This window comes from Cyrtonyx montezumae, unplaced genomic scaffold (genome assembly GCF_038088225.1).
Source record: "Cyrtonyx montezumae isolate F1298 unplaced genomic scaffold, pur_monq_1.0 scaffold_5, whole genome shotgun sequence".
Lineage (NCBI taxonomy): Eukaryota > Metazoa > Chordata > Aves > Galliformes > Odontophoridae > Cyrtonyx > Cyrtonyx montezumae.
In genome coordinates this window covers 9686796-9714540 of record NW_027072056.1, presented here as the reverse complement: position 1 = coordinate 9714540, position 27745 = coordinate 9686796, and the positions used below count along the sequence as shown (strand labels likewise).

The following is a 27745-nucleotide window of genomic DNA, read 5'->3' as shown; positions in this document are numbered from 1 at the left end:
TGCAAAGAGTTAGTAGCTATCAATTTAGGACTGAAAGACAGTAGGATAGCAGAACTAAGGCTTTTAATTGCTGAAAATAAACATGGGTATTAAAAAAGTCTGTTGGTCAGTTTAATTGTACAGATTAGGCTGACTAAAACAGGGCATGTTGCATGTATATGGAAATAAACAGATGCATCATATCTTGATTTATTTATCTTTCTGTTCCATGGCTTCAAACTTGGATACAACCCAAATATATTTTATCTATATTTATACTACTCAGCAATGGTATCTCTAAAATACCTGGCATCAACCAGAGAAAGAATGAAGATCAGAACATGTACTGCCATCCTCCTCTCCTGCCAAGGCTTATTTTATTGGAACCTCCATCCCTCCCACCACAATACTGTGTTTTTGTGTGGAGCAACTGATAAACCTTCCTATAAGCAGCAAGTGCTTCTTCCTCTGCCAGGAATTCAGGAACAGTCTTCTGCAGGCACGGTGTATTTTGGTGAATCCATACAGATTAAGCTGATGAATGAAACTTTTCATGTTTTTATTCAAAAAACTCTCAACTTGGGACCTTTCATCCCAAATACTTCTACCTTCAACACCTCTTCATTAATTACAGCACAGTTTCACAATGAACCCACCAAACCATCTCAAATTTGTCACTTTCAGCAATAGCCAGGGTTTCTGCAGAAAGCTGAGGACTGAGGAGGTGCTGGCTTTGCTCTCCTTGGAATAAATGTGAGGTAAACGTTTCCTTTCTTTTTCACCAGAAGATGTTTGTGAATCCTTTTCTTCCTTTATTGATGCTACTGCAGCATTGTAAACTGTTCTTTGTCCTGTCTTGGAAGTGCTGGAGGAGAGCCTGAGGCCTCTGGATCAGAAAGAGAAGTTTCTGCTTCGGGCGGCTCAATTTTAATTCTTCTTGTCTCATATTGAAGTTCTCACAGACATATCTGTGACAGGCCGCTCTTCACTCTGCCAGTCTGGAAGCAAAATCCAACAGAACTGTCTGGAGATTGTGCTGGGAGATGCACACACATTACCATGGCGCCCGTGTGTCATCACAGTGACATTGCAGTGCGGTGCCCAAGGCCTGGCAGGAGGAGCAGCCAGAGCTGATGGCTCTGACCTGCACTTCTTGCTGGTCCTGCACAGAGAACGCATGTTTATCTTGAGTCAAGGAGCAAACAGAACTGTATTGAAAGGGGATCACTCCTCACCCAGACCTTGCTTCTCGTTCCCTGTGTGGTCCCCTGAGTAGCTCCCTTCCAGCCTCGTTGGTGTTCCTCTGGTTCTCCAAGTAGGGAAGGAAATCAGTTTCCCAAGCAATGTTGAGAAAAGAAAATAGCAATCTTTTCCCAGTGTGTCTTCATTTCTTGTAAATGCTCCATGATTTCAATAGCATGGCTTCTGCAAGGGAGTAGCTCTGTACCCAGGTGATGCTCTGCAGTGTCAGCAGTCTCCCAGAAGCTGCTTTGTAGGTCCAACCAGAAAGACACTATATGTGTTTTGCTGATGGCATATACAGGAGACGTGCAAACCCTCGTTGTTCTTACACTTGGACATTTTAGAAATTTAGAAAGCAAGGTAACAAAATCAGCTATGTTCTTTAAGCCTTTTAAATCACACCTTCTCTACAAGTTCACATGCTTAATCTGTCAAGGAGGGGCTTGATCTGAAGGTGGTTTCTGGAAGCAGGACTCAAGTGTATGCCAAGTTTGAGGACCACACTGGACTGGAGTTGCTGTAGGGTCTCTCAAGGGTAGAGTGGCCTTGCAAAGAGATACTGACAAATGTGAGGGCTGGCTAATCCCTGACTGTGTGAAACTGAATAAGAACAAGTGCCAAATTCTGCACCTGGGGTGGAGCAGCCTGGAATGTACATACACAGGTGAGGACAGAAGGCAGGAGGGCAGCTGCACAGTGGGAGATCTGGGGGTTCTGGTTGTCAAGAAGTTCACTCTGAGCCAGCAGTGTGCCCTGGCAGCCCAGGGGGCCAACCATTCCCCTAGGGGCCCTGTGCTACCACTGGGCAGGGGGAGGGGTTGTCCCACTCTGCGCTGTGTGGCCTCACCTCGCACTCTGCAGTGTTGGGCACTACAATATAAGAAGGACATCAACTGTGTCCAGAGGAGGACAGGAAGACAGTGAAGGGTCTGAAGGGCCGGAAGTATGAGGAGCTGCTGAAGTCCCTAGGGTTTGCTCAGCCCAGAGCAGAGGAGCTAAGGGCAGCCCTCATGGCAGCTTCAGCTCTTCACAGGGAGTGGAGGGGCAGCGCTGAGCTGTGCCACTGACCTCCTGTCAGTCAGTCTGTCACTGTCCTCAGAGAGTATGGGGCTGTGTCAAGGGAGGCTCAGGGAGAGGTTAGAAAAAGATTCTTCACCAGAGGATGGTGTACATGGAACAGGCTGCCCAGGGCACTGGGCATGACCCCGAGCTGCAGGAGCTCAAGGAGCATTTGGACTACTCATAAACAGCGTTTCAGTTTCAGGTGGTCTAAAACCATCCTGGAGTCAGGAGTTGGACGCAATGACCCTTATGGGTCCATTCCAACTTGGGTTCTTTGGTTCTTTCAGTCTGGTTCTTTATCTACATTATCCACAGCCATGAATGCACTGTTAGTAGAGCCTGCCATGAGCAACATACACTACTGAAATTCTTACTGGTCCTTTCTCAGAAGGGAGGTGATAACACTGGCCATTTTCAAAGCTTGCAGAGGTTAAAACAGCATAGATTGTACCTGCCTTTGCAGTTGGTGAGTTCTGCTCTAAGTGGTTGTAACTCACAGTAACTAGTTTAGGTGTTTTCTAAGATTTTTCTGATTCCACTCATGAAAGTGTGAACATTTCTCCCTTGTGCATCTAAGCACAATTCAGATGTATTTTTTAGTCCCATTTATTAACAGCAAGTAGTACTTACAAAGTACTTTCAAAGTACTTAAACCTTTTGTCAAGGTAATTCTGTCTCTAAAATGGTTTGTGCTGCCACCACTGATTTGTAATTTTTCTTCTTTTTCAGTATGATTTCTGGAAGATTTGATTTCAAAAAAAGTCACTTTAAGTACTCAATTTAGCAGAATATTTATCCCTGGAATTCTAATATAATTCTAATTACAAAAGCTTGAGAGTATTTAAAAGTGAGTTCGAAGTGGAATGGGTTAGCATTTTTTTTTAATATTTCCTGAATTTGCTAAATGTTTGCTGTGTCTGTACATTGCATAGGATTTTCTACTCCTTGTCAAGATGTTTGTATGTGTGCAGTGGTAGGATTAGAAGCTTTCTCTGTTGAGAGTAAAAGACACAGTGAAAAGAATTAATTCACTTTCAATTTTGGGGGTCAGTCTGCATTTGATGTAAATGAATATATGTCTTATAATTATAAGATTTAGTAATGGCATGATAAGCTCTGCTAGCACAGTAATATATCAGGACTCTGTATTTGAGTTTACATCTCTGAGTATTTTAAGCATTGTAAATTTCAAGTATATGTACTGAACTTTCTGTTATGGTGACTAACTTTATTAAAAATAAACACATGCAAAACGTAGCTGTCCTTGGGAGATGCAGGGTTCATATAGAGAGCTGAGAATGTGTTTTAACTCATATGTTTTAATTTACTTTTCTTACAGGGTGTTGGTTTTAAAGATTCTGTGAAGATGAAAAGGGATATCTTATGGTTTTACAGAATATAGAGCGAGACCTTCTGACATGACGGCAAAAAATGTAAGTTTATAATTGTGTAAGATGTATTCCTTTGCATACCAAGGTGCTGCCAGTCACTTCTGACTTTCAAGCTCTTTTGTGTTTGTTTTCTTGAACGGACAATATTTTTGCATACTACAAACATGTGCAGTAGTTTTTATTTTGATTCATGTAAACTAGTTGGAGGTTCCTTAAGGATACAGAGTTGAATCAGTTTTAGGTCAGGTTAGTAATCAAGGCAATACTTTCTGCTGTTGTTTCCACTAACGTTGCTGCAAATGTAACTGAGAGCATTTTGTTGAAGCACCAGAGTAAGATCGTACTGAGCCCCAGTCTCAAAACCGTAAAACGTGCAGACATCTTTATTTACTCTTGTCTGCACACTCCTGGTTTCTAGAAGACTCAGTTAGAGTCTAGCTCTATTAGCTAGACTGTACTGTGTGATCCAGAAGCTATCTTTTACTTCCCTGCCTCCAGTTTGGAGGAAGCTTATAAAACAGATAGCATCCTGACCTTAATTTTTGTCCTGATTTGCAGTGTTTCTTGAGGTACACAGTTTGTATACAGAACAGTTTTGAATAAGGTGGTCAGTGAGCAGGTATCACTGTGAGCTCTCAGCAACTTCTTGCCTTTGGTAAAACATGCTGTGGTTTAATTAAATTTTTAAATTCGAACAAGCTTAGGAACCAGCATGGCTTAAGAAGGAAGCACCCAGAACTGAAGTGCAGGGAATGTTAGGATGGCTTTCAGTTCAGTCATTCAGAAGCAGCACAGGCTTTTGTGCATATTTTGATTGATGCCAGGGCCATAGAGTGGTTAAATTAATTCTGCATCTTGGGAAGTTCTTTTCTGTTCATTTTATTAATAATTCTATTTGCTATGTAGTTCCAGGAAAGGCTTTCAGATGTCTTAACTAATTGATTCAAGCTACCAACTTAGAGGATAAATTAATGTGTATTACTTATTTCATAGACCATTTTCAGCTGTAGTATAAATAGGTAATTCTACTGATGTGTGTGGTTTTGACCTTTACTTCTGTGTAGTCAAAGGATGAACAGCAGTGCCAATAAATCCCTGGAGTGTTCTGCAGTATAGTCACGTACCCTGGAAGGAGCCTCAGGACTCATTTACTCCAGGGCCTTGCTTAGTGCTCTTGATGCCTTCATGCAGAGCACAGTTGCTTGGGGCTTTGTCCAGGGCTGCTCAGGGCTTCAGTTTTGAAAAACTCTGATGACATCTATGCTGGGCAACGTATCCTTGTGCTGAATATAGAATTTTTGCCATTAGATACTTCAACTCAAGGCTGTAGTTACTTTATAGAGTTAGTATTTTATTGGTGTGCATATTATGAGTCCTCGTGATCAACTGCTTTGAAGTCGGCACAGCCGGAGCTGCAGTGGCTGATTGAGGTACAGGGCGGGTTTTCGGGAGGTTCCAGTCTCTCGGGAACCGAGTGAGAGCGGCCAGTCCCGGCAGACCCCGGCAGCTCTCTCTCCCGAGAGGCTGACGTGGCGTAGGCATTGCCAGGGAAACGGCGGGGGATTTAAAACGGTCAGAACCCGGAAGTACCGCTCAGTCCTCGTGATCAACTGCTTTGAAGTCGGCACAGCCGGAGCTGCAGTGGCTGATTGAGGTACAGGGTGGGTTTTCGGGAGGTTCCAGTCTCTCAGGAACCGAGTGAGAGCAGGCAGTCCCAACGGCTGTTCTCGCGAGAGGTTAACGAAGCGTTAACGAGGCACAGGTGTTAACGAGGTAGGCGTTAACGAGGCATAGGCGTTGCCAGGGTTTCAGCGCCCTCGCCCACACCCCTCAGCTGATTAGGGCTGAAGGGGTATATCCCTGAAGGGCTCAGGGAGGGCAGCGAAGTATCACATTACAATTCATATCTATATATATATTATTATAAACTATTATTTATTTATTTACTTTCAATTTTTTTCATTTCTTTGTTTTTATTTTTTTTGTGCCATGGTCTCTACTAGACAGAGGGCTTGCCTTAAGAAGGCTGTGGCGACCCAGACAGAAGGTCTGCCTAGAAGTGTGGCTACACAGGTCTCTGGTTGCAAGGAGTGCCAGAGCCTGCTACTACTAGATGAGGGTGCTAAGCAGTTCTCCTGTGCAAGGTGTGAGCAGGTGGAAGATCTGCTTAGCATGGTGGTTGAATTGAAGGAGGAGGTTGAGAGACTGAGGGCCATCAGGGACTGTGAGCGGGAGATTGACTGGTGGAGTAACTCCCTAGAGTACCAGAGAGAAAGGCGCCGGGGAGATCCCCCGCAGTTGGTGGTGGACTCCCTGACCTGTCCCCGTAGGGCAGAAGGGGGATATCTGAGGGATAGGGAGGGCTGGCAGAGAGTCCCTGCTCGGTACCCTGCTCGGTACCGTGGGCAATCTCCCCCTCTGCCTCCCCAGTGTCCCCAGATACCCCTAAGCAATAGATTTGCAGCAGTGGAAGTTGAAGAGGTGATAAGGGGTGAAGTGCAGGAAGATTCCTGCAGGAGGTCACCAATGGCAAGGCAGTCACCTCCGTGCATTGAGACTGCTGCTACTAAGAAAGAAAGGAAGGTGATCGTAGTGGGTGGCTCCCTTCTAAAGGGAACTGAGGGCCCCATTTGCAGATCAGACCCAAACCGCAGGGAAGTGTGCTGTCTCCCTGGGGCTCGAATCAGGGACATTGCTAGAAGACTCCCGGACTTGATACGCCCCACCGACTATTACCCATTACTAGTAGTTCAGGCAGACTGCAATGAAATATCTCAGAGAACTATGAAAAGAGATTTCAGGGGATTAGGGCGATTAGTTCAAGGGGTGGGAGCACAAGTGGTGTTTGCTTCCATACCTTCTGGGGCGGTAAAGGACACAGAATGGGCTAGGAAAACACAAGTGATGAATAACTGGCTGAGAGGTTGGTGTAGAGATAGACACTTTGGGTTTTTTGACCATGGGACAGTTTACTCGGCTCCTGGTCTGTTATCTGTTGATGGGACGCACCTATCCCAAAGGGGGAAACGAATCCTAGCACAGGAGCTAGCTGGACTCATTGAGAGAGCTTTAAAGTAGCTGTGACGGGGGAAGGGGATAAAACAGGGCTCACCAGTAAAGAGCCTAAGGAAGCTGTGCTGGAGAAAGGGGCGAGGCAGATATCTCAGCTGAAGTGCATCTATACCAATGCACGCAGCATGGGCAATAAACAAGAAGAGCTTGAAGCCATTGTGAGGCAGGCTAACTATGACCTTGTGGCTATTACAGAAACATGGTGGGACCTCTCCCATGACTGGAATACTGGGATTGATGGCTACAAGCTCTTCAGAAGGGATAGACAGGGAAGAAAGGGTGGTGGCATAGCTCTCTATATCAGAGAGTGTTTTGATGTTGAAGAGCTAGTGGTTGGAAATGACAAAGTAGAGTGTCTATGGATAAGGATCAGGGGATAGTCTTTAGGAGTGACATCGTGGTGGGGGTCTGTTATAGACCACCTAGTCAGGATGAAAAAATAGATGAGGTGTTCTATAAACAACTCGTAGATGTTGCACGATGGCCAGCACTCGTTCTCATGGGGGACTTCAACTTCCCTGACATATGCTGGAAATACAATACTGCGCAGAGGAAGCAGTCCTTGAGATTTCTAGAATGTGTGGATGATTGCTTCCTGACTCAGCTGGTGCAAGAGCCTACCAGGGGAGATGCCTTGCTTGACCTACTTTTCACTAACAGGGAAGGACTAGTAGGGGATGTGAAGGTTGGAGATTGTCTTGGCCGGAGTGACCATGAAATGGTGGAGTTTGCTATTCTGGGTGACGTCAAGAGGGTGACTAGCAAAACTATTACCTTGGAGTTCCGGAGGGCAGACTTTGACCTGTTCAGGACACTTGTTGCAAGGGTCCCTTGGGACTTGCTCCTGAGGGGTAAAGGGGTCCAGGAAGCCTGGATGCTCCTCAAGATGGAAATCTTAAAGGCACAGGAGCAGGCAGTCCCGGAGTCCTGGAGTCCCACAAGTCAAGCCGGAGGAGCAAAAGACCAGTGTGGATGAACCGGAATCTTTTGTTGAGACTCCGAGAGAAAAAGAGAGTCTATGTCCTCTGGAAGATGGGTCAGGCTACTTGGGGTGACTACAGAGAACTGGCCAAGATCTGCAGGCAGAAAATTAGAAATGCTAAAGCCCAGCTTGAAATTAGGCTGGCTACTGCTGTAAAGGAGAACAGGAAACCCTTTTACAAATATATTAACAGCAGGAGAAAAACTAAGGAAAATTTCCCTCCTTTACTCAACAAGGCAGGCAATATAACCACAGATGATAAGGAAAAGGCTGAGGTTCTCAATGCCTTCTTCACATCTGTCTTTAATAGACAGAACAGTTGTCCACAGGGTACTTGCCCTGACCTGGAAGTCCGGGACGGGGTGCATAATGCACCCCCTGTGATCCAAGCAGAGATGGTCAGAGATCTTCTCCTCCATCTGAACTTACACAAGTCCATGGGGCCAGATGGGATCCACCCAAGGGTGCTGAGGGAGCTGGCAGAGGTGATTGCTGAGCCACTTTCTGCCATCTATCAGCATTCCTGGTTATCTGGAGAGGTCCCACAAGATTGGAGGCTTGCCGATGTGACTTCCATCTACAAGAAAGGCCATAAGGAAGACCCGGGGAACTACAGGCCTGTCAGCCTGACCTCGGTATCAGGGAAAGTTATGGAGCAGATGATCTTGAGGGAAATCACACGACACGTGCATGGCAATAAAGGGATCAGACCCAGCCAGCACGGGTTCACCAGGGGCAGGTCGTGCTTGTCCAACCTCATCTCCTTCTATGACTGGGTGACCAGACAGGTAGATGAGGGAAAGGCTGTTGATGTAGTCTACCTGGACTTCAGCAAGGCCTTTGACACGGTCTCCCACAGCATTCTCCTGAGGAAACTGGCAGCCCGTGGTGTGGACAGGTTCACTGTTCTCTGGGTGGAGAACTGGCTGGAGGGCCGTGCCCAGAGGGTAGTGGTTAATGGAGTTAAGTCCAGCTGGTGTCCTGTTACGAGTGGTGTCCCCCAAGGGTCAGTTTTGGGGCCCATCTTGTTTAATATCTTTATTGATGACCTAGACGAGGGAATTGAGTGTACCCTCAGTAAGTTTGCAGATGACACAAAGTTGGGAGGATGTGTCAAACTGCCTGAGGGTAGGGAGGCCCTTCAGAGGGATTTGGATAGGCTGAACAGCTGGGCTGAGCTCAATGGGATGAGGTTCAATAAGGCCAAGTGCCGGGTCCTGCACTTTGGCCACAATAACCCCATGCAATGCTATAGGCTTGGGGCAGAATGGCTTGAAGAATGTAGAGAGGAAAAGGACCTGGGGGTGTTGGTTGATGCTCGGCTCAACATGAGCCGGCAGTGTGCCCAGGTGGCCAAGAAGGCCAACAGCATCCTGGCCTGTATTAGAAATAGTGTAGCCAGCAGGAGCAGGGAGGTGATCATCCCCCTGTACTCAGCTCTGGTACGGCCGCACCTCGAGTACTGTGTTCAGTTTTGGGCCCCTCACTACAAGAAGGACATTGAGGCCCTGGAGCGTGTTCAGAGAAGGGCAACAAAACTGGTGAGGGGTCTGGAGCACAAGGCTTATGAGGAGCGGCTGAGAGAGCTGGGATTGTTCAGTCTGGAGAAGAGGAGGCTCAGAGGAGACCTTATTGCACTCTACCACTTCCTGAAGGAGGGTTGTGGTGAGGAGGGGGTGGGCCTCTTCTCCCTGATAAATAACGACAGGACGAGAGGGAATGGCCACAAGTTGCGCCGGGGAAGATTTAGATTAGACCTGAGGAAGCATTTCTTTTCTGAAAGAGTGGTCAGGCACTGGAATGGCCTGCCTAGGGAGGTGGTTGAGGCACCATCCCTAGCGCTGTTCAAGAAGCGTTTAGATGAGGTGCTAAAGGATTTAATTTAGTAGTTGGGTAGAGATAGTGATAGGATGATTGGACTAGATGATCTTATAGGTCTTTTCCAACCTTATGAACTTATGAAAATTTCCACAGTAAGCAGTGCTAACCTAGTTTACATTTGGTAAATATACTTTTATCAAGGAATTTGGGGAAAAAAGAAAACAGAACAGCAAAATGACTGAACCAACCAAAGAACAACAACGACCAAAAAAGTGTAAGAACAGGAGTAGCGATCCGCTTCCTGTCTGTATTTGCAGCACTTTTTGGGGATTTCCTAACCTCAGTTACACTTTGCTACACGCAGTGGCCAACAGTGTCAGCCCAGGGGTATTTTGTTGCTACTAGAAGGCCAAGGAGCGCTAATGAAATGTAGAGCTGCAGGGTTTAGCTTGTATCTCTGGGTTTCTGCAGCCAGAAATCTGTTCTGAATCTAAGGCTGGTGTTTGTTACACTGAAGTGTTTTATTGATGTGCAGAGATTGAAGTGAAACATCATTTCTGGACAGAGCTTATCTGTAAAGGTATCTCCATCCTTTTTCATTCTGTTGAAGCATTGAGGAAAGAGGTCTTGAAAGTATTGGAATTAGGGCTTTTTTGGAGAAACTTATAAAGGGTGTATGTCTCATCAAATCAGTACCCGTCAAGAAGGTGCCACCTCTGTGTTCCAAAATCACGGCCCTGCATCTGGACGCAGTAGTAGAGATGTGTGTGCTCCTAATGCATTGTGACAACAAAGTACAGCCAGTTTAGGCTAAAATGTCTTTGTGTTCTCACATGCACAACCCAGATTGAGCTACTTTGTCTCCAAGGGAGCTTGTGCTTCAAATATAGTGAAAATTTTCAGTCAACTGAACACTTATAAAGGTTAAGAATAACATTCCTCGTTACTGTTTTTCTTGCTAAATCTTTGAGTATGTGATGGGAGAATTATCAAGGCTGGGCTCGCTGCTCACTTGAGGGAAATGAAGACCACATCCTAGTACCTGCTTCTGGAATGTTGCATACGGGTAGTTTGATATTTCTTTGAAAAGAATCCCAACCAAACCACCAATGAATTACAAAAGGTAAATAAAAGTTATGGATTCTCTTGGAGATTATGTGCTTACAATATTCAGTAGACTGGTAAAATATAAGTGCAGCTTGTGGAAGTTTACCTCGTCCAAGACTCCTGTGACTTTTTTTTGGTGTTTTTCAGCTCCAATGGGAAACTTCTTAGTCACTTAGTAGGAAAGGGAAAAAAATGCTTAAAGTATTTAATAGGATGCAAAGTCCTGCCAGGTGCTTGCTTCGTCATACTTCATGGTTCGATTTATCTTGTTGCAGATAGAAATAGGAACCCAGTCCCTGCCATACCCAGCAGCCCAGATACTGGGGCACTGTTATAATGCAGAAATATCATGACTTATACAAGAAGTAATAAATGGTACCTGTGTAAGCTAAGTCTGTAGCCTTAAGTCTTTAAATATGGTCTCAGTAAGAATGGCTTACTTGTTGTTAGTTGTGCTACAAGGACTGCTCCAAAAGTAACGCATCTTATTCTATTGGCCCACAATGTCAGAGGCAGATGCTGATGGTATGGCAGCGGAGGCTGAACCTTGCTGCCAGTATGCCATTATGTTTTGTTACCACGTGAGAGATGGCAGCAGAGGAGCAGCCTGACAGAATGGTGTCTGATGTGGAAGTGCATATGGAGCAAAGGTGTGGGATTGAATTCTCCCATGTGGAACAGTGGTCCCCACTGACATTCCTCAGCACCTGCTGAATGTTTATGGAGCCCAGGCAGTGGGTGTGAGCACAGTGAGGTGGTGGGCCGTGTGTTTTAGCAGTCATGTCAGCAATGTGAAAGGCAAGCCATGTTCTGGACTGCCGTGCATAGCTGTCACTCCACAGAATGCAGTGCCTCAATCAGTGCATCCATGTGAATCAGCTAATGGTGGTGACTACATTGAAAAATATTTTTTTGTAGCTGAGAATTTGCTCTGTCAGATAGTGCTGTATCTATTGTAGTTTCCACACAGATACATAGGAGGCATTACTTTCAGAGGAACCTACTTTTTTTTTTTTCTTCTTCCTTAAAATCCATTTTGGATCACACCTAAAATCTACAAGCAGTTTATGTGAAACAGAAATTACACTTCTTCCATTTGCGAGGATATAGATTGCTTTTCAGTTTAACCACCAAAATATTGGCAGTGACTGTTACAGGAATGCAGGTAACAATGTGACCTCGACCTCACTGACATAAAAATGAAGCACTGTAAAGTTCTCTTTCTGCAGTAGTAGCATAACATTGCATCATATATATATATATTTTTTTTTTTTTGAGGAGGTGCTTAGTTACAGTAGATCTTCTGTGAGAAGAACGCTCTTTTTGATATGTCACCTCTCATTTAAGCTTTCATGAAATTCAGATTTGTTTTCAAGCTCTTCTAAACTTAGAGTTTATAAACCTGGGAGGAGCACATACGTTCACTTGGTGCTTTGTACAACTGTGTCACTGGGCCATCATTGTGACCAATGTGTTTTAGGTACAAACTGCAGTTTTATATTCTTTGGATCACAGAAGCACAAGACAAAAAAAGGAAAGCTCATGTACTTTGATTCTGACCAATATTTCCTTAAGGACTATATCCATTAAATCATCTAAATGTTCCAGAGAATGCAGTGTAAATATTTGAATTTTAGTAACTGCTGGAGAGTCTCACTGGACAGCACAGAGGTGTCTCATCATCAGTGCTTCACTGAAGCACATTGGGAGATGATGGGAGTGTACCACTGTAAATCCTGAGCTGAGTGTTCAGTGGTGAACAATTTGCAGTTCTGTCTTTGAAGATGTTCTTGGGAATCCTAATTCTTACCCTTCCTCTTGGAACAAGTTGTACCCTTGTATCTAACACTTGCTATCCATCCCTATTTCTTCAGTGAAGCTCTGATTTTAAATTCTCCTACCTGTGTTTTACTTCTCAGAGAGGCAGGGCACCAATGGAGGATCTGATTCTGTTATTCCCTGTATCTACTAGTATGATTGGAGGGCGTGGGCTTTTCATAGTTTTGCGGTCAGAATGCCCTCTCCAGGCTCTGAGGACTCACCATACCCCTCCTACAGGAGCAGTCACTGCAGCCCCACACTGAAGGCGTTGGATGCCTGCAGGCACTGCTTGTCCCCAGGCAGACAGAGGTGCCCCTGTCCCTGCTCAGCCCTGCCCTGCACGGTGCTGCTGCCGCCAGGCAAGGGAGTGCCAGAGAGCTCTCAGGTGCCCACCTAGGGATGGGTCTGATACCAGCAGCTTTTGCTATAAACTATGAACAGTATTGGGCAGCTCAAAGAGTTTGTTTGCCGAGCTAATTTAGGCAGTATTTTATGGCGATGATGGTGAAGCTGCAGATAAGGTTCATATTGCTCCTGAAGGTGGAAGGACCTTTGAAAGACTTCTAAAAATCTGTCAGTGCTGGGGACAGATCTCCCCCTTCAAAACATGCTTGCCAAATTCAAGCTCTGGCTGAATGCAGAGACTGAATTCTTCTCACTGCTATTTTTGATTTGTACGTAGTTTAATCTAGTGTTATGTTATTGCCATTTGATTTGTGTGCAGTCAAACAGTTCTCTAATTAGATAAGATTAAAATTCTACAAGTGACCCTAGCAAATGTCCTATTTTTACTGCATACATATGTAAAATAAAGCAGATACTTCATCCTTGATAGCGTAATTGGATACCTGACCATTTTGTCCTCGTCAGTTACTGAAGCACTCACATTCTGAAGTATTTTTAAAAAGATTTTGTGGTACGTTTTGTAATTGCCTGCTGGGGGAACTGTGCTCTGATTAAGAGCCAGTTCCGAAGAGGTTCAGTCACTTGGTGCTTACTGCAGCCTCCGTCTTGGAAGCAAACCAGAATGCTTTGTTCATGAAGGTGCTACAGATGCAGTGCTTCGAAGCTGCTGAGCGCTGCATCGTTCCTTGCTGCTGCTGGTCACATCCCTTGCTAGCTGAGACTTGGGTCTTTCTGTTTCTTCCCTCCCTGACGAGGAGTGGTGCTCTTGTGTTTTTCTAAACACCTTTCTGTGCCTTGTGTACATGCCAAAGTCAGAGGTGCACCGTTCGGAATATGATTGATGGGTAGTGTAGTGTTGGTGGTGGCAGCTGCTTTGTAGGACTTTGGGAACAGTGACTCAGACAGTGGTAGTTAAATTGTGCCTCTTAGATCACGCATAGTACGAGAATATACAGTGACTTGGCTTTTTTTAGTTAAGAACTTGATTAAAAATTTAGTTAATGTCTTCATCTGTACATAGTTGGTGTCTTGGAACCTTGCTTCATATTCTGATGTTTCGGCAGTGCAGAACACATTACTTTCATAACACTGTTAGCTGCATATTGGAAAATGTGGAAAGGTCTGTCATATTTTAAGACTTGAAAAATGTTTTGTTCAGGTTGGTGTGACTTCCACAAATGGAGACTTGAAAGGATTTATAGATCAGAACCAGAGTCCAACAAAAGGTAAGAGAATTCTACTTGCATATGTAGTAGGGAAGCATACATTAAGTCTATTTCGCTCTTATGTTTTTACTAAGTGGATAATACCCCCAATTTCGCAGCACGTTATGAGTTGCTTTGAGAGGATTTAGTTTTTCAAGATGTACTTCTGCAGCCACACTGGGAGATGTGATGTGCTACAGACATCAGGTGCTCCTGATGTCAGAGTTTACAGAGGCTGAATAGGGGCAGTAATAAAAGCAATTAAAGTGTAAAATAAGCTTTCTGTTTCCTTTTATGATTGGGAGTAATGTAATTAATTTCTTGACTTCCCGCCCTAAAATTCCCGGACTGTATTGCAGTCATCTTTCCAAATAGAGTGAAAGTTGTTGGTGTACTTTTGTAAGTGTCCAGACAGCTTAAAACAATAGTTTTGTCCTATCCAATTTCATCTTACATTCTTGGCGAATCACTTGTGACCAGTGTGTTGGCAGTCAGAACAGCTGTAGGATTCAGATAAAACACAACTGCAACTCCTGTGAGGTACTTCAAGAGTTGGGGATTTACAATTTGTAAAACCTCAGGAAATCTTTTGAAATAAATGTCATTTGCTGTTACGTAGCGCAATAAAGACATGGTGTGCTCCAGCTAGGATTGTTAGCTCTTGGGAGTGATTTAGATCAATCAGAGTTCAGAGTCGAGAAATGACAGAATCTAGACAAAATTTCTAGAGCTACAATAGCTTTGTTTTCTAAACTATACCATTACAAGCTGGATTTAGGTCTTCAAGAAGTATTGGTTAGGCACTGGCAAGATAATTACTCTTCTTGCCTCATTAGTTCCTTGCGCCTTCCTTTTTCCCTTTCTTGAATCTGGGAGTGATGTTTCTCTTTTTCAGTCACCAGGGACTTTGTGTGGCAGACATAATTTTTCAAATAGGATGGAGAGTGGTCTGGCAAGCACAGTCACAACAGACGCTGTTTGCTTCAGCGAGGCATGCTCTAGGAAGCATTGGACCCTCCTGACAACTTGAAAGAGTAATTCTGCTGCTGCTGTTCCCATGTTTGATTGTGCTCCATTTATCGTCCCTGTGCTGATCTGTAGTGACTTTGCACTGTTACCTCTTGATATTTTCCAGGTTTATTTTGTTTTATGAGAAATGAATGCTGGCACTGCTGAGGTACTGCAGTTTAGCAAGCAAATCTCAAAGTCCTGCTGATTTTTAAATCTCGTTTGCCATCCCTGAATAGTTTGTCAGGTTGGTTGTTTTATTCGTGGGTTCTGTTTTCCTACTCCTTGTTTACCTCCTGTGCTTTTTGAGAACTGTGGTGATCTTGCTTTAGCTTTTTCAAATCAATACTTCGGAGTATTTTCTGTAGGTCTTACTCCTTGTATAGATGATATCTGAAAAAGGATTTTTCTTGTAGTTTAAGCATATCAAAATGCACTTGACATTTACAGTGGGTCAGCGGGTTTGGATACTTTACATGTGGTGACTGCAGATTAAAGCACTTACACCCAAATATGTAATCCTTAAAAAAGATTTGCTGCTGCATTCTGAGGCAAACTAGATTTTACTTCCCAGACATGCCTAGAAGTATCTATGAGTCCTTGTGGAGCATTAACTGTGAATGGTGTTTGCTTTTGTTTAGTGAAGAGTTAGAGAAAAGTAATTCCTAGGGAGTCTGCTGGGACTTGGCACTGACGGCTTCCTGGCTGGACTCTGCATCCTCTGTTGGTAATACCTTGCTCTTGGATCTCCTCAGCCCACCTTACACATCAGAGTGCATTCTGAAAGAGGAATCCTGAGTCACAGCCCCTGGATGGGACTTCTGTGTGCAGCGGTTCTTTCTGCATTGTGTTTTTTTCCTTTGTGACTAGCAGCATACTTTCTGGGGAAGAAGAGAGTGAAAAATAAACAAGTGTTTTAACCAGTGTTAAAAGGTTATAAAACAATACCAGAGGTGAGAAAATTGTCTGAATCCTGCAGCAGGTGCTGATTGTTGGTGTGCTGATCTGCTCCTGTGCCCGGTTAAATACTGAACTGCTCTGTGGCAGAGTGGAGCTTGAGGCAAAGCTGTGATCTCATACTGATCCCAGGCAGGGGACACCTGTGTTTCCACTTGGTCCCTTGTCCCAGAGCTCACTTCAGGTCCAGGCTCAGCTGCAGATTAAGGAGCCCCACAGCCACTCGAGGTGCTGAGCACAGGAGCTGCAGAGGTGTCTTGCTGAGGTGTGCTGTGTGCGCAGAGCGCTGCAGTCAGAGCCTGTGGGGCCTGGGCAGACTAAAAAAAAAGCACGTTACCCTTTGCTTTGTGGCAGCACAGCTCTGTAGGTGGCTCTGCAGTTTGCTGGACTGGGGAGCAAGTTAAGCGGAAAAATTTTCCACCCTTGCAACAGGGGGAAAAAAAAAAGAAGGCAAATTGACTGCATAAGCATAAACGTGGCTGTGCTGGCCTGGGGCAGGAAGGAGTGCTGGTGATGAGGGCTGCTTAAATGCATTGTCTGCTGCGTGTCTGACCAGCACCAATGCGGGCTGCAGTGTGAGGCCTGAGGAGCCCTGGGGAGTTCACTGTGTGCTTAAAGAGATCTGCTAAAATGTCCAAGACAACAGAACTGGTTATCAGCAGGCCTAGCCGTGGTACTTGGGAGATCAGCACAGCAGTTAGCTTCTGTACATTTGTTTGAAATTGAACAGTAGAAGACTGAAACATACTAGTCAGTATAGGCACTGGATGGAGTGCTGTCTGACCCTTTCTTCTTTTCTCATTTTAATCTTTCTTGTTTTTTTCCTTTCTGTGTACCTCTTTGGTTTCATACATTTCTCTATATGTTTGTGCCCCTAAAGACTGTGGAATTTTCCAGGTTATATTGATAGCTTTGAATGTTTGTGCAATAAACAAATGAAAAAATGCACTGAAAGAACATAAGAAAGCTGATACTGAGGTTTTCTGTACACTTTTATAATACTGTGCCCTCACCTTCCTGGTCATGGAGGTCTCGTTTAGTTTAATAGAGGAACCTAGGGACACATTAAATGTGTTATTGCAAAGCAGCCATATTTCATCACTGTAAACTTTTCTCTCTGCTTTTGCTGCCACAGGCAGTATTATTTTAAAGGACTGTTTGTTGATACACTTAAAAATATCAGATCATTACCAGGTTGCATATAAACAATGGGTATTTGTTTCTGAGCTTTGAATGTGATATCCAAATTACCCAAATTCCTCTTGTGTTTTGTTTAAAATTTCAAAGACTTTTTGTTGACGGATGCTTTGTGTGTGGCTCCAGCAGGTGGGTCTGTGTTTCCCATAGCAGTTGTTTCCTTCTAACTGGTTGTGACACACTCCAGATTCTAAGATTTACGTTGTTTCTGATTGCCTTTGCAAATAAGCACAGATATACTAAAATGAATTTACTAAAACCTCTTCAGCTCCATCTTTTTCCAGGATGTGATGATTCTGTGCAGTTAGGCTATTTAGAACACAGTGTGAAAATGTAGGAGAAGCCCTGTGGGACGATTGGTTAGTGAGTGATGTGAGCATACAGTAACACCGTTCTGTGACTGCCTGAACTCACCTGAATTTAATGTGTGTGTGTGCAAGTAATGATGCCAGGAAATGTAATAGTTATGTATTTGTGTTTTTCTAAATGTGAAAGAATAGCAACGGTATTTTTCTCCAGAATAAACAGTAGTAGTGGTGACTAAGTGATGGAAAAATAACGTGTAGAAGCAAAGTGCTTGTGTTCTAAGAGAATCATACGTGTGCCACTGACAGATTTTTATCTGGAATTTGCCTCAGCAGCAGGCATGCGCAGTTTGTGCTGCTGTTAATTATGCTGTATTTAAAGCCCTTCAATGGGAGTTTTAACTTGGTTTCTTTCCCACATGCTCGATTTTCCATAGGTAAAATGGGAATGACACCGACCTCTTTTGTGCTTTGTACTCCTGAGAAACGTAATGTAGGAACTGAGTATTACACAGATCATTCTGGTTGGATCCATCTATGCTGACCTTTTCACTCCATGCTGTAAGATTACTGTGACTAGGAAGCTGATGGGCGCGTTGTACTCAGCTTACTGCTGTGTGCACTGCTCTTTGGCTGTGAGTCGGTGCACCCTTTTTGTTGATATATGATGGCATTATTAAAACCTGGTGCTTATATGGACATTGATCATGTTTAAAGCCTTTACAGCTGCCATACGTAATTTGTTTGGCTTTATTTCTACTTGAGGTGAATGCAGACATCTTCTGTGGTCTTCTTATGATTTGCAGTGTGACTTTTTTTTACTTCTGCACTTATTCATAAATAAAACTTGAAGAGATTGTTCCTACTGATGCTCGCTCTTATGTAATGCTACTTTGCTTTCAAAGCTTCAGAAATTACCAGATCTTTGGTAAGAAGAGGTGAAGTAACCTCAAAATTTTGGTGCTGTCTTAGGTGAGGTAAGCATAGGTCAGCTACCTAACGCAGGTAGCTGTCTTAGGCAGTGCCAGCTGTCTTGCTGTAGTTGAACTGGCTGCTGGCAGTTAGTGCTGTCATTCTCACCCCTGTGGTTCCACATCCTGCGGCAGCTGTGTCCCACAGAGCCGGGCTGCTGCACTGCCAGGGCCAGGCTGGGCTCAGCAGCAGCACCCCCTGTGCAGAGGAGGAGGAATGACACTGGTGATAGCTGCTGCAAAGTGTGCTTTGTCGGATTGGGCTCCTGATGTGATTGATGTGTTCGGAGATGCACTAATTTCTTCTGTGAGAAGATGTGAAAATTCCCACTGTTAAATATCTGTAGCATTTTAAAATACTTGACATATGATTATTTGGACTATTAAATTCTTTTTGGGAAAAAAAGGAGAAGGAATATTTTGTTGATAGTTAAACCTTTTCTTTACCATTTTTTCAGCCATTGAGGAAGACACGGAATGAGCACTCTTACTGTGCAGAAGTTGGTTCTTTCTTTCTGTTCATGGTGGCTTAGGGGGCCTCGCTCACAAAAAGAGACCAGCCCCACTGTGTCTGTGTAGGTACTAGAAGAAGTAAGATCTCTGTTACTACCTCTAGCCAGAAAGGCTCTTGTATGTATTTCATGTTTAAGCAACTGTCATTGTAAAACCAAGATGAAGTTATTTAAAAACGCTGCTGTGGCTGTGTACACTTATTGAGGTGGTCTCACAAATGAAGACAACAGTTACCCATTAATTTTATCAAGCCCTGCTCCAGTACATCTGTGTCTGTGTGTAGTGTTGCTTGTAGGTCTCAATTATTAAGCTACAGTTTTCAGACTGTGTGTGGGCAGTACATAGGATTGTGTGTGAAAATGCATATCCGTTAAAACTACTGACAGTGGGTTACAATCTACAAGCCATGCACTGAGAAACACAAACCATGTACACACTGATGTAGAGGACAGTGAGCGGGTGTGTAAATGTAACTGTACACCAGCAGTGTTAATTGCACATGCAGTAAATCTGTCACATTTCAGTTGTGTGTTTTGGAATTTTACGTTACAGTCCTCTGCAGCCCCAGAAATGGTGCTGGAGGTGACTGGATGCAGCCCAGCAGTATGAGAGAGAACTTGAGGTGAATGCCAACGTTTCAGAATGGTACTGTGCTCAACGTGTGACTTTGTCAGAGGTGCCAAAGAAATAATTTATTCTGTGGTAAGAAAAGAGACAAGGAGAAATAGCGTGAGAGCTCATCTTGGACAAAAAGGTGTGGAAATGTTCAGATGCAGCAGTGAAAAAAAGCTGACAGCAACACCTGGGAGGTGAGCAGCAGTGCCACTGACAGCAGCACGCTGCAGTGAGATGGGTTTTGATGAGTGTGCAAGCACAACTTTACACATCCCCAGCAAAATCCTGCAGCAAAAGTGAAAAGTGGCAAGTAACTAGTCAGTAGAGTTTTTGTGCTCAGTATACAAACAGGCTGTATGTAAGCTGTGAACTGCTCTGTACTTCATCACTCCCTCACAAAAGGTACTTATTACTGGAGCAAAGATTTACTCTGGGGTTTGGGTTTGCAAGTGTGTGCTTTGTTATTTTTTTTCCTTCTAGTTGAGTTAGGTGAATAAATTTCAAAGATGTCCTCAGATACAGATCTGCCTTTTGGAAAAGCAATGCTTAGTGGTAGCGTTACTCCAGGTGCCAAAGGAATTTGCACAGCACGTTAGAATATCCTCATCTCAGTGCAAACAATCCTTTTCTCTCTGTTTATTTTTATAAAAGTGACAGTTTAAGTGTAGCTGCAGCCTTTTTATTTCTGTGCTGTAGATAAAGAACTAGATAAGAAAAATAGAGAAGTATTTTTTTCCTCTCTCGGGTTGTTTCTGCGTTGTATTACACATTATTGCTGAATTTGTGATCATTGTTTTTCATGGCAGAACAAGACTGTACTAAAACCCAAACATGCACAGTTTGGGATTAAATGGAAATAGTGCACAGTGGAGGTGAAGGAGCAGTATGAGAAAAGACATGGGTTACAGAGATACCACCTGGGCTAAGCTCAGTGTTTGCCAACCCTATGGCAGGAGGAGGGCAGGGCGGTGGTGAGGGCTGCTATCTGTGTTGTGCTGAAGGAACCCATCGCCTCTGAATGCCTTTAGTTCTGCCAGTGCCAGAGAGCCTCAGGAGCTCTTCAGGAGTCAATCTTTTGCCCTTACAGCTCGTGACCTCAGCTAGACCAGTAGACCCAAGCTGGCTTTGTGGCCTAGGAGGTAGTGGCAGCTCTTCCTTGAATTTCATTCTGCCTCCAGACCCATCACTCTAACACTTGATTTTGAATGAGGCTGCATGTAAGAATGTGGAGAGATGTCTGATTGATTCACATCTCTCTTGTCTTGAAACTGTGAGACAGATGAGAGCTGCTAATGCTACCATGTCCAAGGGTAAATGAGGATTTTCACCATTTTGAGTGGCTTGTGTACAAACACTTGGGAGTATTTGTGGGGTAGTGGTAGTGCTGCATGACAGTTCAAATTAAGACATTAAGTCTGAGTGATCAAGATTAAAAGGTAATTAAAAGGAAGAGAGGAGCAGCAGCATTTGTGGGGTACTCAGTGTAAGAAGAGCTGTGCTTCTTTGTATGAAGGCAGGATGAGTTAGATCTGTAAGTAGTGCAGGATCACAGAGGTGATAAACATCTTGGGATGAAAACATGCTGGGTTGGAGATGGAGTGGTTGGCTTTACCCTGACTTCCCACTACCTGCAGTTACTTCATGTAATTTGCAAACCTGTCATTTACTCCCTCTGTACAGTGGCACAGATATGCTTACTTTTCTGATGTAGTCAGTGTATTCACATTGGCAGTGGCTAAAGCTGTGAAGACATGTAGATACATACTTTGTGATTGTTAGTGGGATTAATATACGTAGACTTGTATCATGATTTTGACTCTGTCATCTAACTATCCAACTCAGGATATTCTGTGAGTCTAGAAGTACACCCATGAGTTTTACAGCTCAAGTATATGGTGGGCTGCTCTTTATCTTAGGCAAGAAGAAACTACTTCTAGAAATAGAATACCAATACATAATTTTAATGGTAAATTAGAGAAGCTCTGCAGTTTCGTAAGGTGTCCTTTTGACAGCTGCTAAGAGTTCTGGAGCCTGTTCTGTGAAAGTATCTTTGCAGTGTATCAGACAGAAAAAGTTAACTTGATTCTAAAATGTAAAAATGATGTGAGAATTCGCCAAAGTGGATTTTGTTTTCTTTTGTAGGCTGCAAAGGAAGTAATTTAAAACTGTCTTTTTGTTTTATTTTTAGGTAATATTTCAGTGATCACAATACCAGTTTCCAGTACCAACTCCCAAACAAAGATATTGCCAAAAACCTTAGGACCAATCAGTGTGAATGTTGGACCCCAAATGGTAAGTTTTACAATGGCAGCAATGCAAACTTGTGGAACTGGACACATAACTTCCCATGTATGTAATATGGAAACATGGAAAAAGTGAAGATGTGAGCCTTGCTAGGAAAGACTGCTGAGCAGCCTGGAGATGGGAAGGTGATGACATGTAGATGCAGCAATCCAGGCATGCCAGCATTACTGCTCCTGTTATCTTTCTGACTCTGACTGGAAACTAAAACAACTTCACCAGCTGATATTTTAACTACTAGTCAAAAGCATATTAAGAAAAAAGAATCTAAAAATGTTAATGATACTCTCTAAACATTTTGAGTGCAGTAAATAATTGCCAAGAACAGGGGAAAGCAGCCAGTCAGTGCATTTCCCTCTTTTACCGCTCCCCGCTCAAGGCACTGGTTGTCTAAAGTCACCCGGAGTTAAGGTTAGGTTCTGCAGCAGGTGGAAGGGGCACAAGTGACTGCATGGTACGAGAGAGACATTTTCTTTCACTCTCTTGTTTTGCTGAAAGAATGCTGTTTTCCTCCAGTTCTTTATAGAATTAGGTCTGAAAATCTTACCTGTTCTGACTCTGCTCTGTGATACTGTTCTCCATGGTACTGCCACAAGTGCTCACTTACAAGCTTCACTTCATATTTCACTGGCTGGTGACAGCCAGTCCAGCATTTTAATTTCTGATAGGTTGTAGGAAAATGGAAGAAGTTTTGGAGTAGGTGTATAGCTGCACATTTTGAAATTACTGTACAGCAAAGCAAATAGCAGCAGTGAGTATCAGTACTCGACACCGTAATCCATCAGTGCGCTCTTCAGAGAAGAGCTACTTCTTATGAGAAGAACTACTTTAGATTAATTCTAATTTAAAGATACCTGAAGGAAAATGCCTTTTTGGTTAAGGTTACTTCTTTAACTTGTAAGATTCTTCTCTTGCAACTTTTCCATTAATGTTAATTCTGTTGGGATCTCACTTCAGGCAAGCTTTTGATTCTTTCAAGTGAGGAAAGGAAAACTGTTATATAAATGTCTATTTCCACTAGATGGCACCATGGTATAAGAACAGAAAGGGCACGTCTTTAAATTATGCAAACATGATTTTGTATCTGTTTATTATACTGACTGGCAAAAGGACATGAGACATAAAATATTCTTTTTCTGATGTGTTTTCTTTCGCATTAAAAAGATATGAGTAGAGCAGTGTGAAACCTATGGGTGGGTGCAACGTGATGAAAGGAATTTCAGTGTGCAAAATATTGACACTCTTTTCTCTCTGACGTGTCTGCCAGGTGCTGGCAGAGCCATATGTGCTCACTTCTTTATCCACTCACCTCTCTGTCGAGCTCTTCATCTAGCTGTGAGATAAAGGATAAATAAGACAGATCAATTTGTTTATTCAGGTTTTTAAAAAAGTACATGAATGCAATCATAGTTTGGGGTTAGGTGGATATAAAGTACTGCCTAGTATGGGTGCTGAAGCAGAACAACTGTAACATATTCATTTCTCAAAATATCACTAAAAATGAAATAAAGTTTAAAAATAGGTTATGCAAATAAAAAGCATTCTCCAAGAAGCTTTTGTACGAGTCCTGCCATATTGGAATAAAAGGAATTTAACATATTATTTGAAAGATTAGTATCTAAATTCTACTGGCAACCTGTGTTAAAGAATTAACTTAAATGTGAATCAGAAGTTGAGAGCAAGTGTTTTGCTGTTAATAACCACTGTGCATTGAATTTTAACAGCTTCGAATCAACATACTGTAATTCTTTAACTACAGTACAGACTTAGCACGTGATTTCATAGATACAGGCTTGTACTACTAGCTTGCTAGAAGGGCTGGAGATCTTGTGAATGCTGTGAACTGGAGGGAATAGTTGAGAGGGATCTCAGATTATCTTTGGTACCAAATGCAGATGATTAGAAGAGAGAAACCCATTGGGAATGAGACATTTCTGATTCCAGTAATCAAGAAATTTCGTAGATGTGCTCTGGAAGAAACAGTAAGATGCATGTAGGTACAAATCCTGTCTGCTCTACCTAGTAATTATTTCTGTTTGTCTAGTTCTTGTTCATACGAATAATACAGTAATAAGATATAGTAAGCAGAAGACTTGCTGGTATTGTGATTACTGTCCTGTGTGAAGATCTAATGACACCTCAACTTACATCTGGTTTACATCTAGTACATCCTTTATGTGAATTCTAAGATACGTTAACCTCAGTTTTATCAAAAATATGTGCTTTTTGTTATTTATTTTTATTTCTAAATTTTGTAGATAATAAGCACATCACAAAGACTGACCAGTTCAGGGAGTGTTCTGATTGGGAGTCCATATAACCCAGCTCCAGCGATGGTGACGCAGACACACATAACAGAAGCTACTGGCTGGATTCCAGGGTAAGGTTTTGGTTTATTGATGTTTGTGTATCTGTTTTGATTATTTTTTCTTTTGTTTATGCTATTCTAGCTATACGTGAGCTCACAGCTTCCAGTTCTTCCACAATTAAAAAGATGCTCCTTAAGGCTTCATTTCATTTTACGGTAATGTCTGTTCCTGTGACAGCAGAAACAGCTGCACAGTTTTTAAGTTTGGTTTTCTTGCTGAATATGTTTATCTCCTCAAATAGCTTTTGAGTTCGTTTAGTTTTGATTTCATTTGTCAAAGAGGACTACTTCTGTAAGTAACTTTTGTAAAATACGGCAGCCAGGCGTGAGTTCTCTCAGTACCCTGATAAGGGAAAAGCTCATAGTGGCTGCTCACAGCTTGTTCAATTAGACAGTGAACTTCCATCAGCATTCTTCAGCTTCACCCTAAGTCAGCCATGCGGATTCTAAGGGATGAGCTATTATTTCCAGTGCATCTCACCAGCACCTCCACAAACTTTGAAAGTCTTAGACACAGGCATTCCAATGAGCCTAATTACTGTTTTACCCATTAAAAGGAAAAAGTTGTCCAGACTTGTTGATGATTACTGGTTCTTGCAGAAGACCACTCTACAGGTCTCAATTTCATTGAATGAAGGTGGGAAGGTTTCTGATAGTGTCTCACCTAAGCACTGAGACTTTGCTGAAGACAGTTCCAGAAGATTCGAAGCGTAGGGTCCTTGCTTTATCTCAGCTCTCCACTCACTGCAATTCCAGGTCCCTGTCCAGTGCAAACGCTGCAGCCCCTGCCCCACCTTGTGTGGTAAGCACCATGGACAGAGATTGCTGCTGCTAGCAATGTTTGCAGGTGGGATTGGTCAGGCTGAAGTTTCTGAATTGCACGGATATATGCAGGCTTTCACAGCATCTTCTGAGCTATCATTTTAGTTCAGCTCTCTTTATTAATACTGTCAGCTTTTTAGATGTACGTGTGTCTGCAACAACATGAGGTAATATCCTATGACAGTGTCAGCTGCAAGAGTAAGAGACAAGGTTGGAATAAACCTGAAATCTGCAGGATGCTGCTAATGAACAGAACTGTAAGGAAGCTGGCAATGATTAGCGACTACTGCTCCTGTGCTAAGCTCATGTCAACTGCTACTTCAGAGTATCTCTGCTGTGATAGTGGTATAGTTTGCTGGTTTTTGCTTAGATACCAAAACGTATTAAGTAAATGTAGGATCCCTTTTTTTTTTTTTTTTTCAGTGTGCAAGCACTTTCCTCCATGTGGGGCATTTGTAAATAGGAATTTTCAAAGGAGTCCAAGTTCTCCTTTTGATGAGGTTTGGTTGTCTAGCTTGTATCAGTGCTTCGTGTAGTTCCAGATGAAGACAGTTCCCTAAAAGCATAAGGATAAAACATGGTAAAATTAGGAATAAAACTTGTATTTCTTACAGTCTGACAGCAAGCCCAGACAACCTCCAAGGTCTTTTTCTTTCCAATTGTGTCAAGCTGTGTGTACTATCATTTTCCTTTAGCAAGCATTTAACAGCACATTATTTACCTAGGTACCAAAAACATTGATTTTATTAGTAAAAAAAAATAGTTATTTAAGTAAGCTTGAATTTTCTTCTCCTAGGGAAAGAAAGCGAGCTCGAGAATTTATAGAATCAGACTTTTCAGAAAGGTGAGTGTTACTGAACTTACATTTTATGTACATGACTGAAGCTATTTTGCTGCTTCAAATCTGCCTTTCAGAGAGCTGGATGTCTAGTTCGCACATCAGTGAGTTTTCATTTCTCCCCAGTAAAATTTGTGCAGAGCGTTATTCTTTATAATTTATTACTCTTCGCTGTATCACTTCCTTGACATTTGTGTGTTATTTATATTTACTTATGATGTATTTACATTTACTGCTACAGACAAGTTGGAGTTGTGAAAAAGAAAGAAAATCACATCTTCAGAAGCAAGATTTTCGCTCTGCTTTCACAGCTTTCAATGGGACAAATACTTGTAACCTGATAATTGGTTTTTGCTTACAGAACTACTTGGATTGCATTCAGCTTGTTTTCTTTGTTTGCCTATCAGTGATACTCAAGAAACTGCACAAGTTTTAGGAGAGTTTTCTGTTTGTTTTGCCTTGCTGTTGTTTTCTTTTAATCTTCTGCTGTTCTTTTCTGCCTCTGTCGTTTTTTCTATTGCTATGTAACTAACTGTAAATTAAAAAAAAGAGAATCCATCTGAGCATTTGAAACAAATGCAAATAACTCCAGTTCTTTTTCATTAAGAAATGCAGAGGTTTTATCTATGTCAGTAAGCCTTGCCTGTTATTAGGTTATGTTGTATTGGCCTTATTGTTTCCTAATGTCCATAATACTATCAAGAATGAAATAAGATTTTCAGTCATGCTCAAGCATGCTTTTTGATCTTACTGACATTTGTTAATGTAACACCTCTGAACATTTACATGCTTCGATTTATTTGTTAATTACATTAAAACAGGTAGAATTAATAATTGTTCTGAAAAAAAAAAATACAGTGAAATGATATATATCAGGAAATGAAATAACCTTTGTAGAGTAAAACTGATTTATTCATATAAAATTTAGTGAAAATAACCTGGGCTTCTAAAAATGTGTTGTTTTAAAACAAAAAATGTTCTAGCTGAGTGGCTGCAGCATCTGCTTCAGTTGACAACTGTTCCATAATGGGGAGCAGCTGACAGTGAGGAAAAAACAAAACTGGATTTTAAGTAACGTATGACTGTGCCGGGGTGCGCAGTGCTGCAATGCTGCACACCTCGAGTACGAGGCCGCTCTTACTCTGTGCTAGTTTGTCTGATGAAACAGCTCGGTTCTGTTCTTTCCTTTACTATAAGCTAAGCTCTTGGTTTTTTTTCACTCTTGCAAAATCTAGACGTTTTGCTGCATAACAAAGTTTATTAAGTAGCACTTTATAAAAATACTTTTCTCCTTACAGTAAAAGAAGCAAAAAAGGAGACAAAAATGGGAAAGGTCTGAGGCATTTTTCAATGAAAGTGTGTGAAAAAGTTCAACGTAAAGGAACAACTTCATATAATGAAGTTGCTGATGAGCTGGTATCAGAATTCACCAATTCCAACAGCCACCTAGCTACGGATTCGGTAAGCAAGTGTGGGGACTTCTTTTTAATTTCTACCACTCTGAAATTGGCTGGTTACGAAGAGATTCTCTCCCTTCTGGCTCTGCACTATCCTGACTCATTCTGCAGTTAAATATCTTGTAACTGTAACGACTTACATTATTTATTTATCAAATTCCTTTTTAAAATGCAGAATTAAAATGGAGAAATAGTCTCTCTACATTATAAACAAGATAGAGAAATCTGACAAAAAAATCACTGAAGGCTGCTCTCCTGCCTGCTGTCCGTGGTCTTGTCATGCTTTTCACCTGGAACAGACTGGCT

General features: G+C 42.6%; 1 protein-coding gene across 3 annotated transcripts in view; it reads left to right on the top strand.

Moving 5' to 3' along the window:
- The window catches only part of TFDP2 (transcription factor Dp-2), a 49528-nt gene that overhangs the window by 8572 nt on the left and 13211 nt on the right, over positions 1–27745 (top strand). For 2 of the 3 annotated variants that reach the window (XM_065747850.1, XM_065747849.1), the window contains exons 2-7: positions 3623–3716; positions 14042–14108; positions 21842–21945; positions 24213–24334; positions 25941–25988; positions 27281–27443. In XM_065747850.1, coding sequence (XP_065603922.1) covers positions 3702–3716; positions 14042–14108; positions 21842–21945; positions 24213–24334; positions 25941–25988; positions 27281–27443 — 519 coding nt within the window. In that variant the 5' untranslated portion in view covers positions 3623–3701. The remainder of the gene's footprint in view (positions 1–3622; positions 3717–14041; positions 14109–21841; positions 21946–24212; positions 24335–25940; positions 25989–27280; positions 27444–27745) is intronic. The other variant, XM_065747851.1, reaches the window with a different exon arrangement.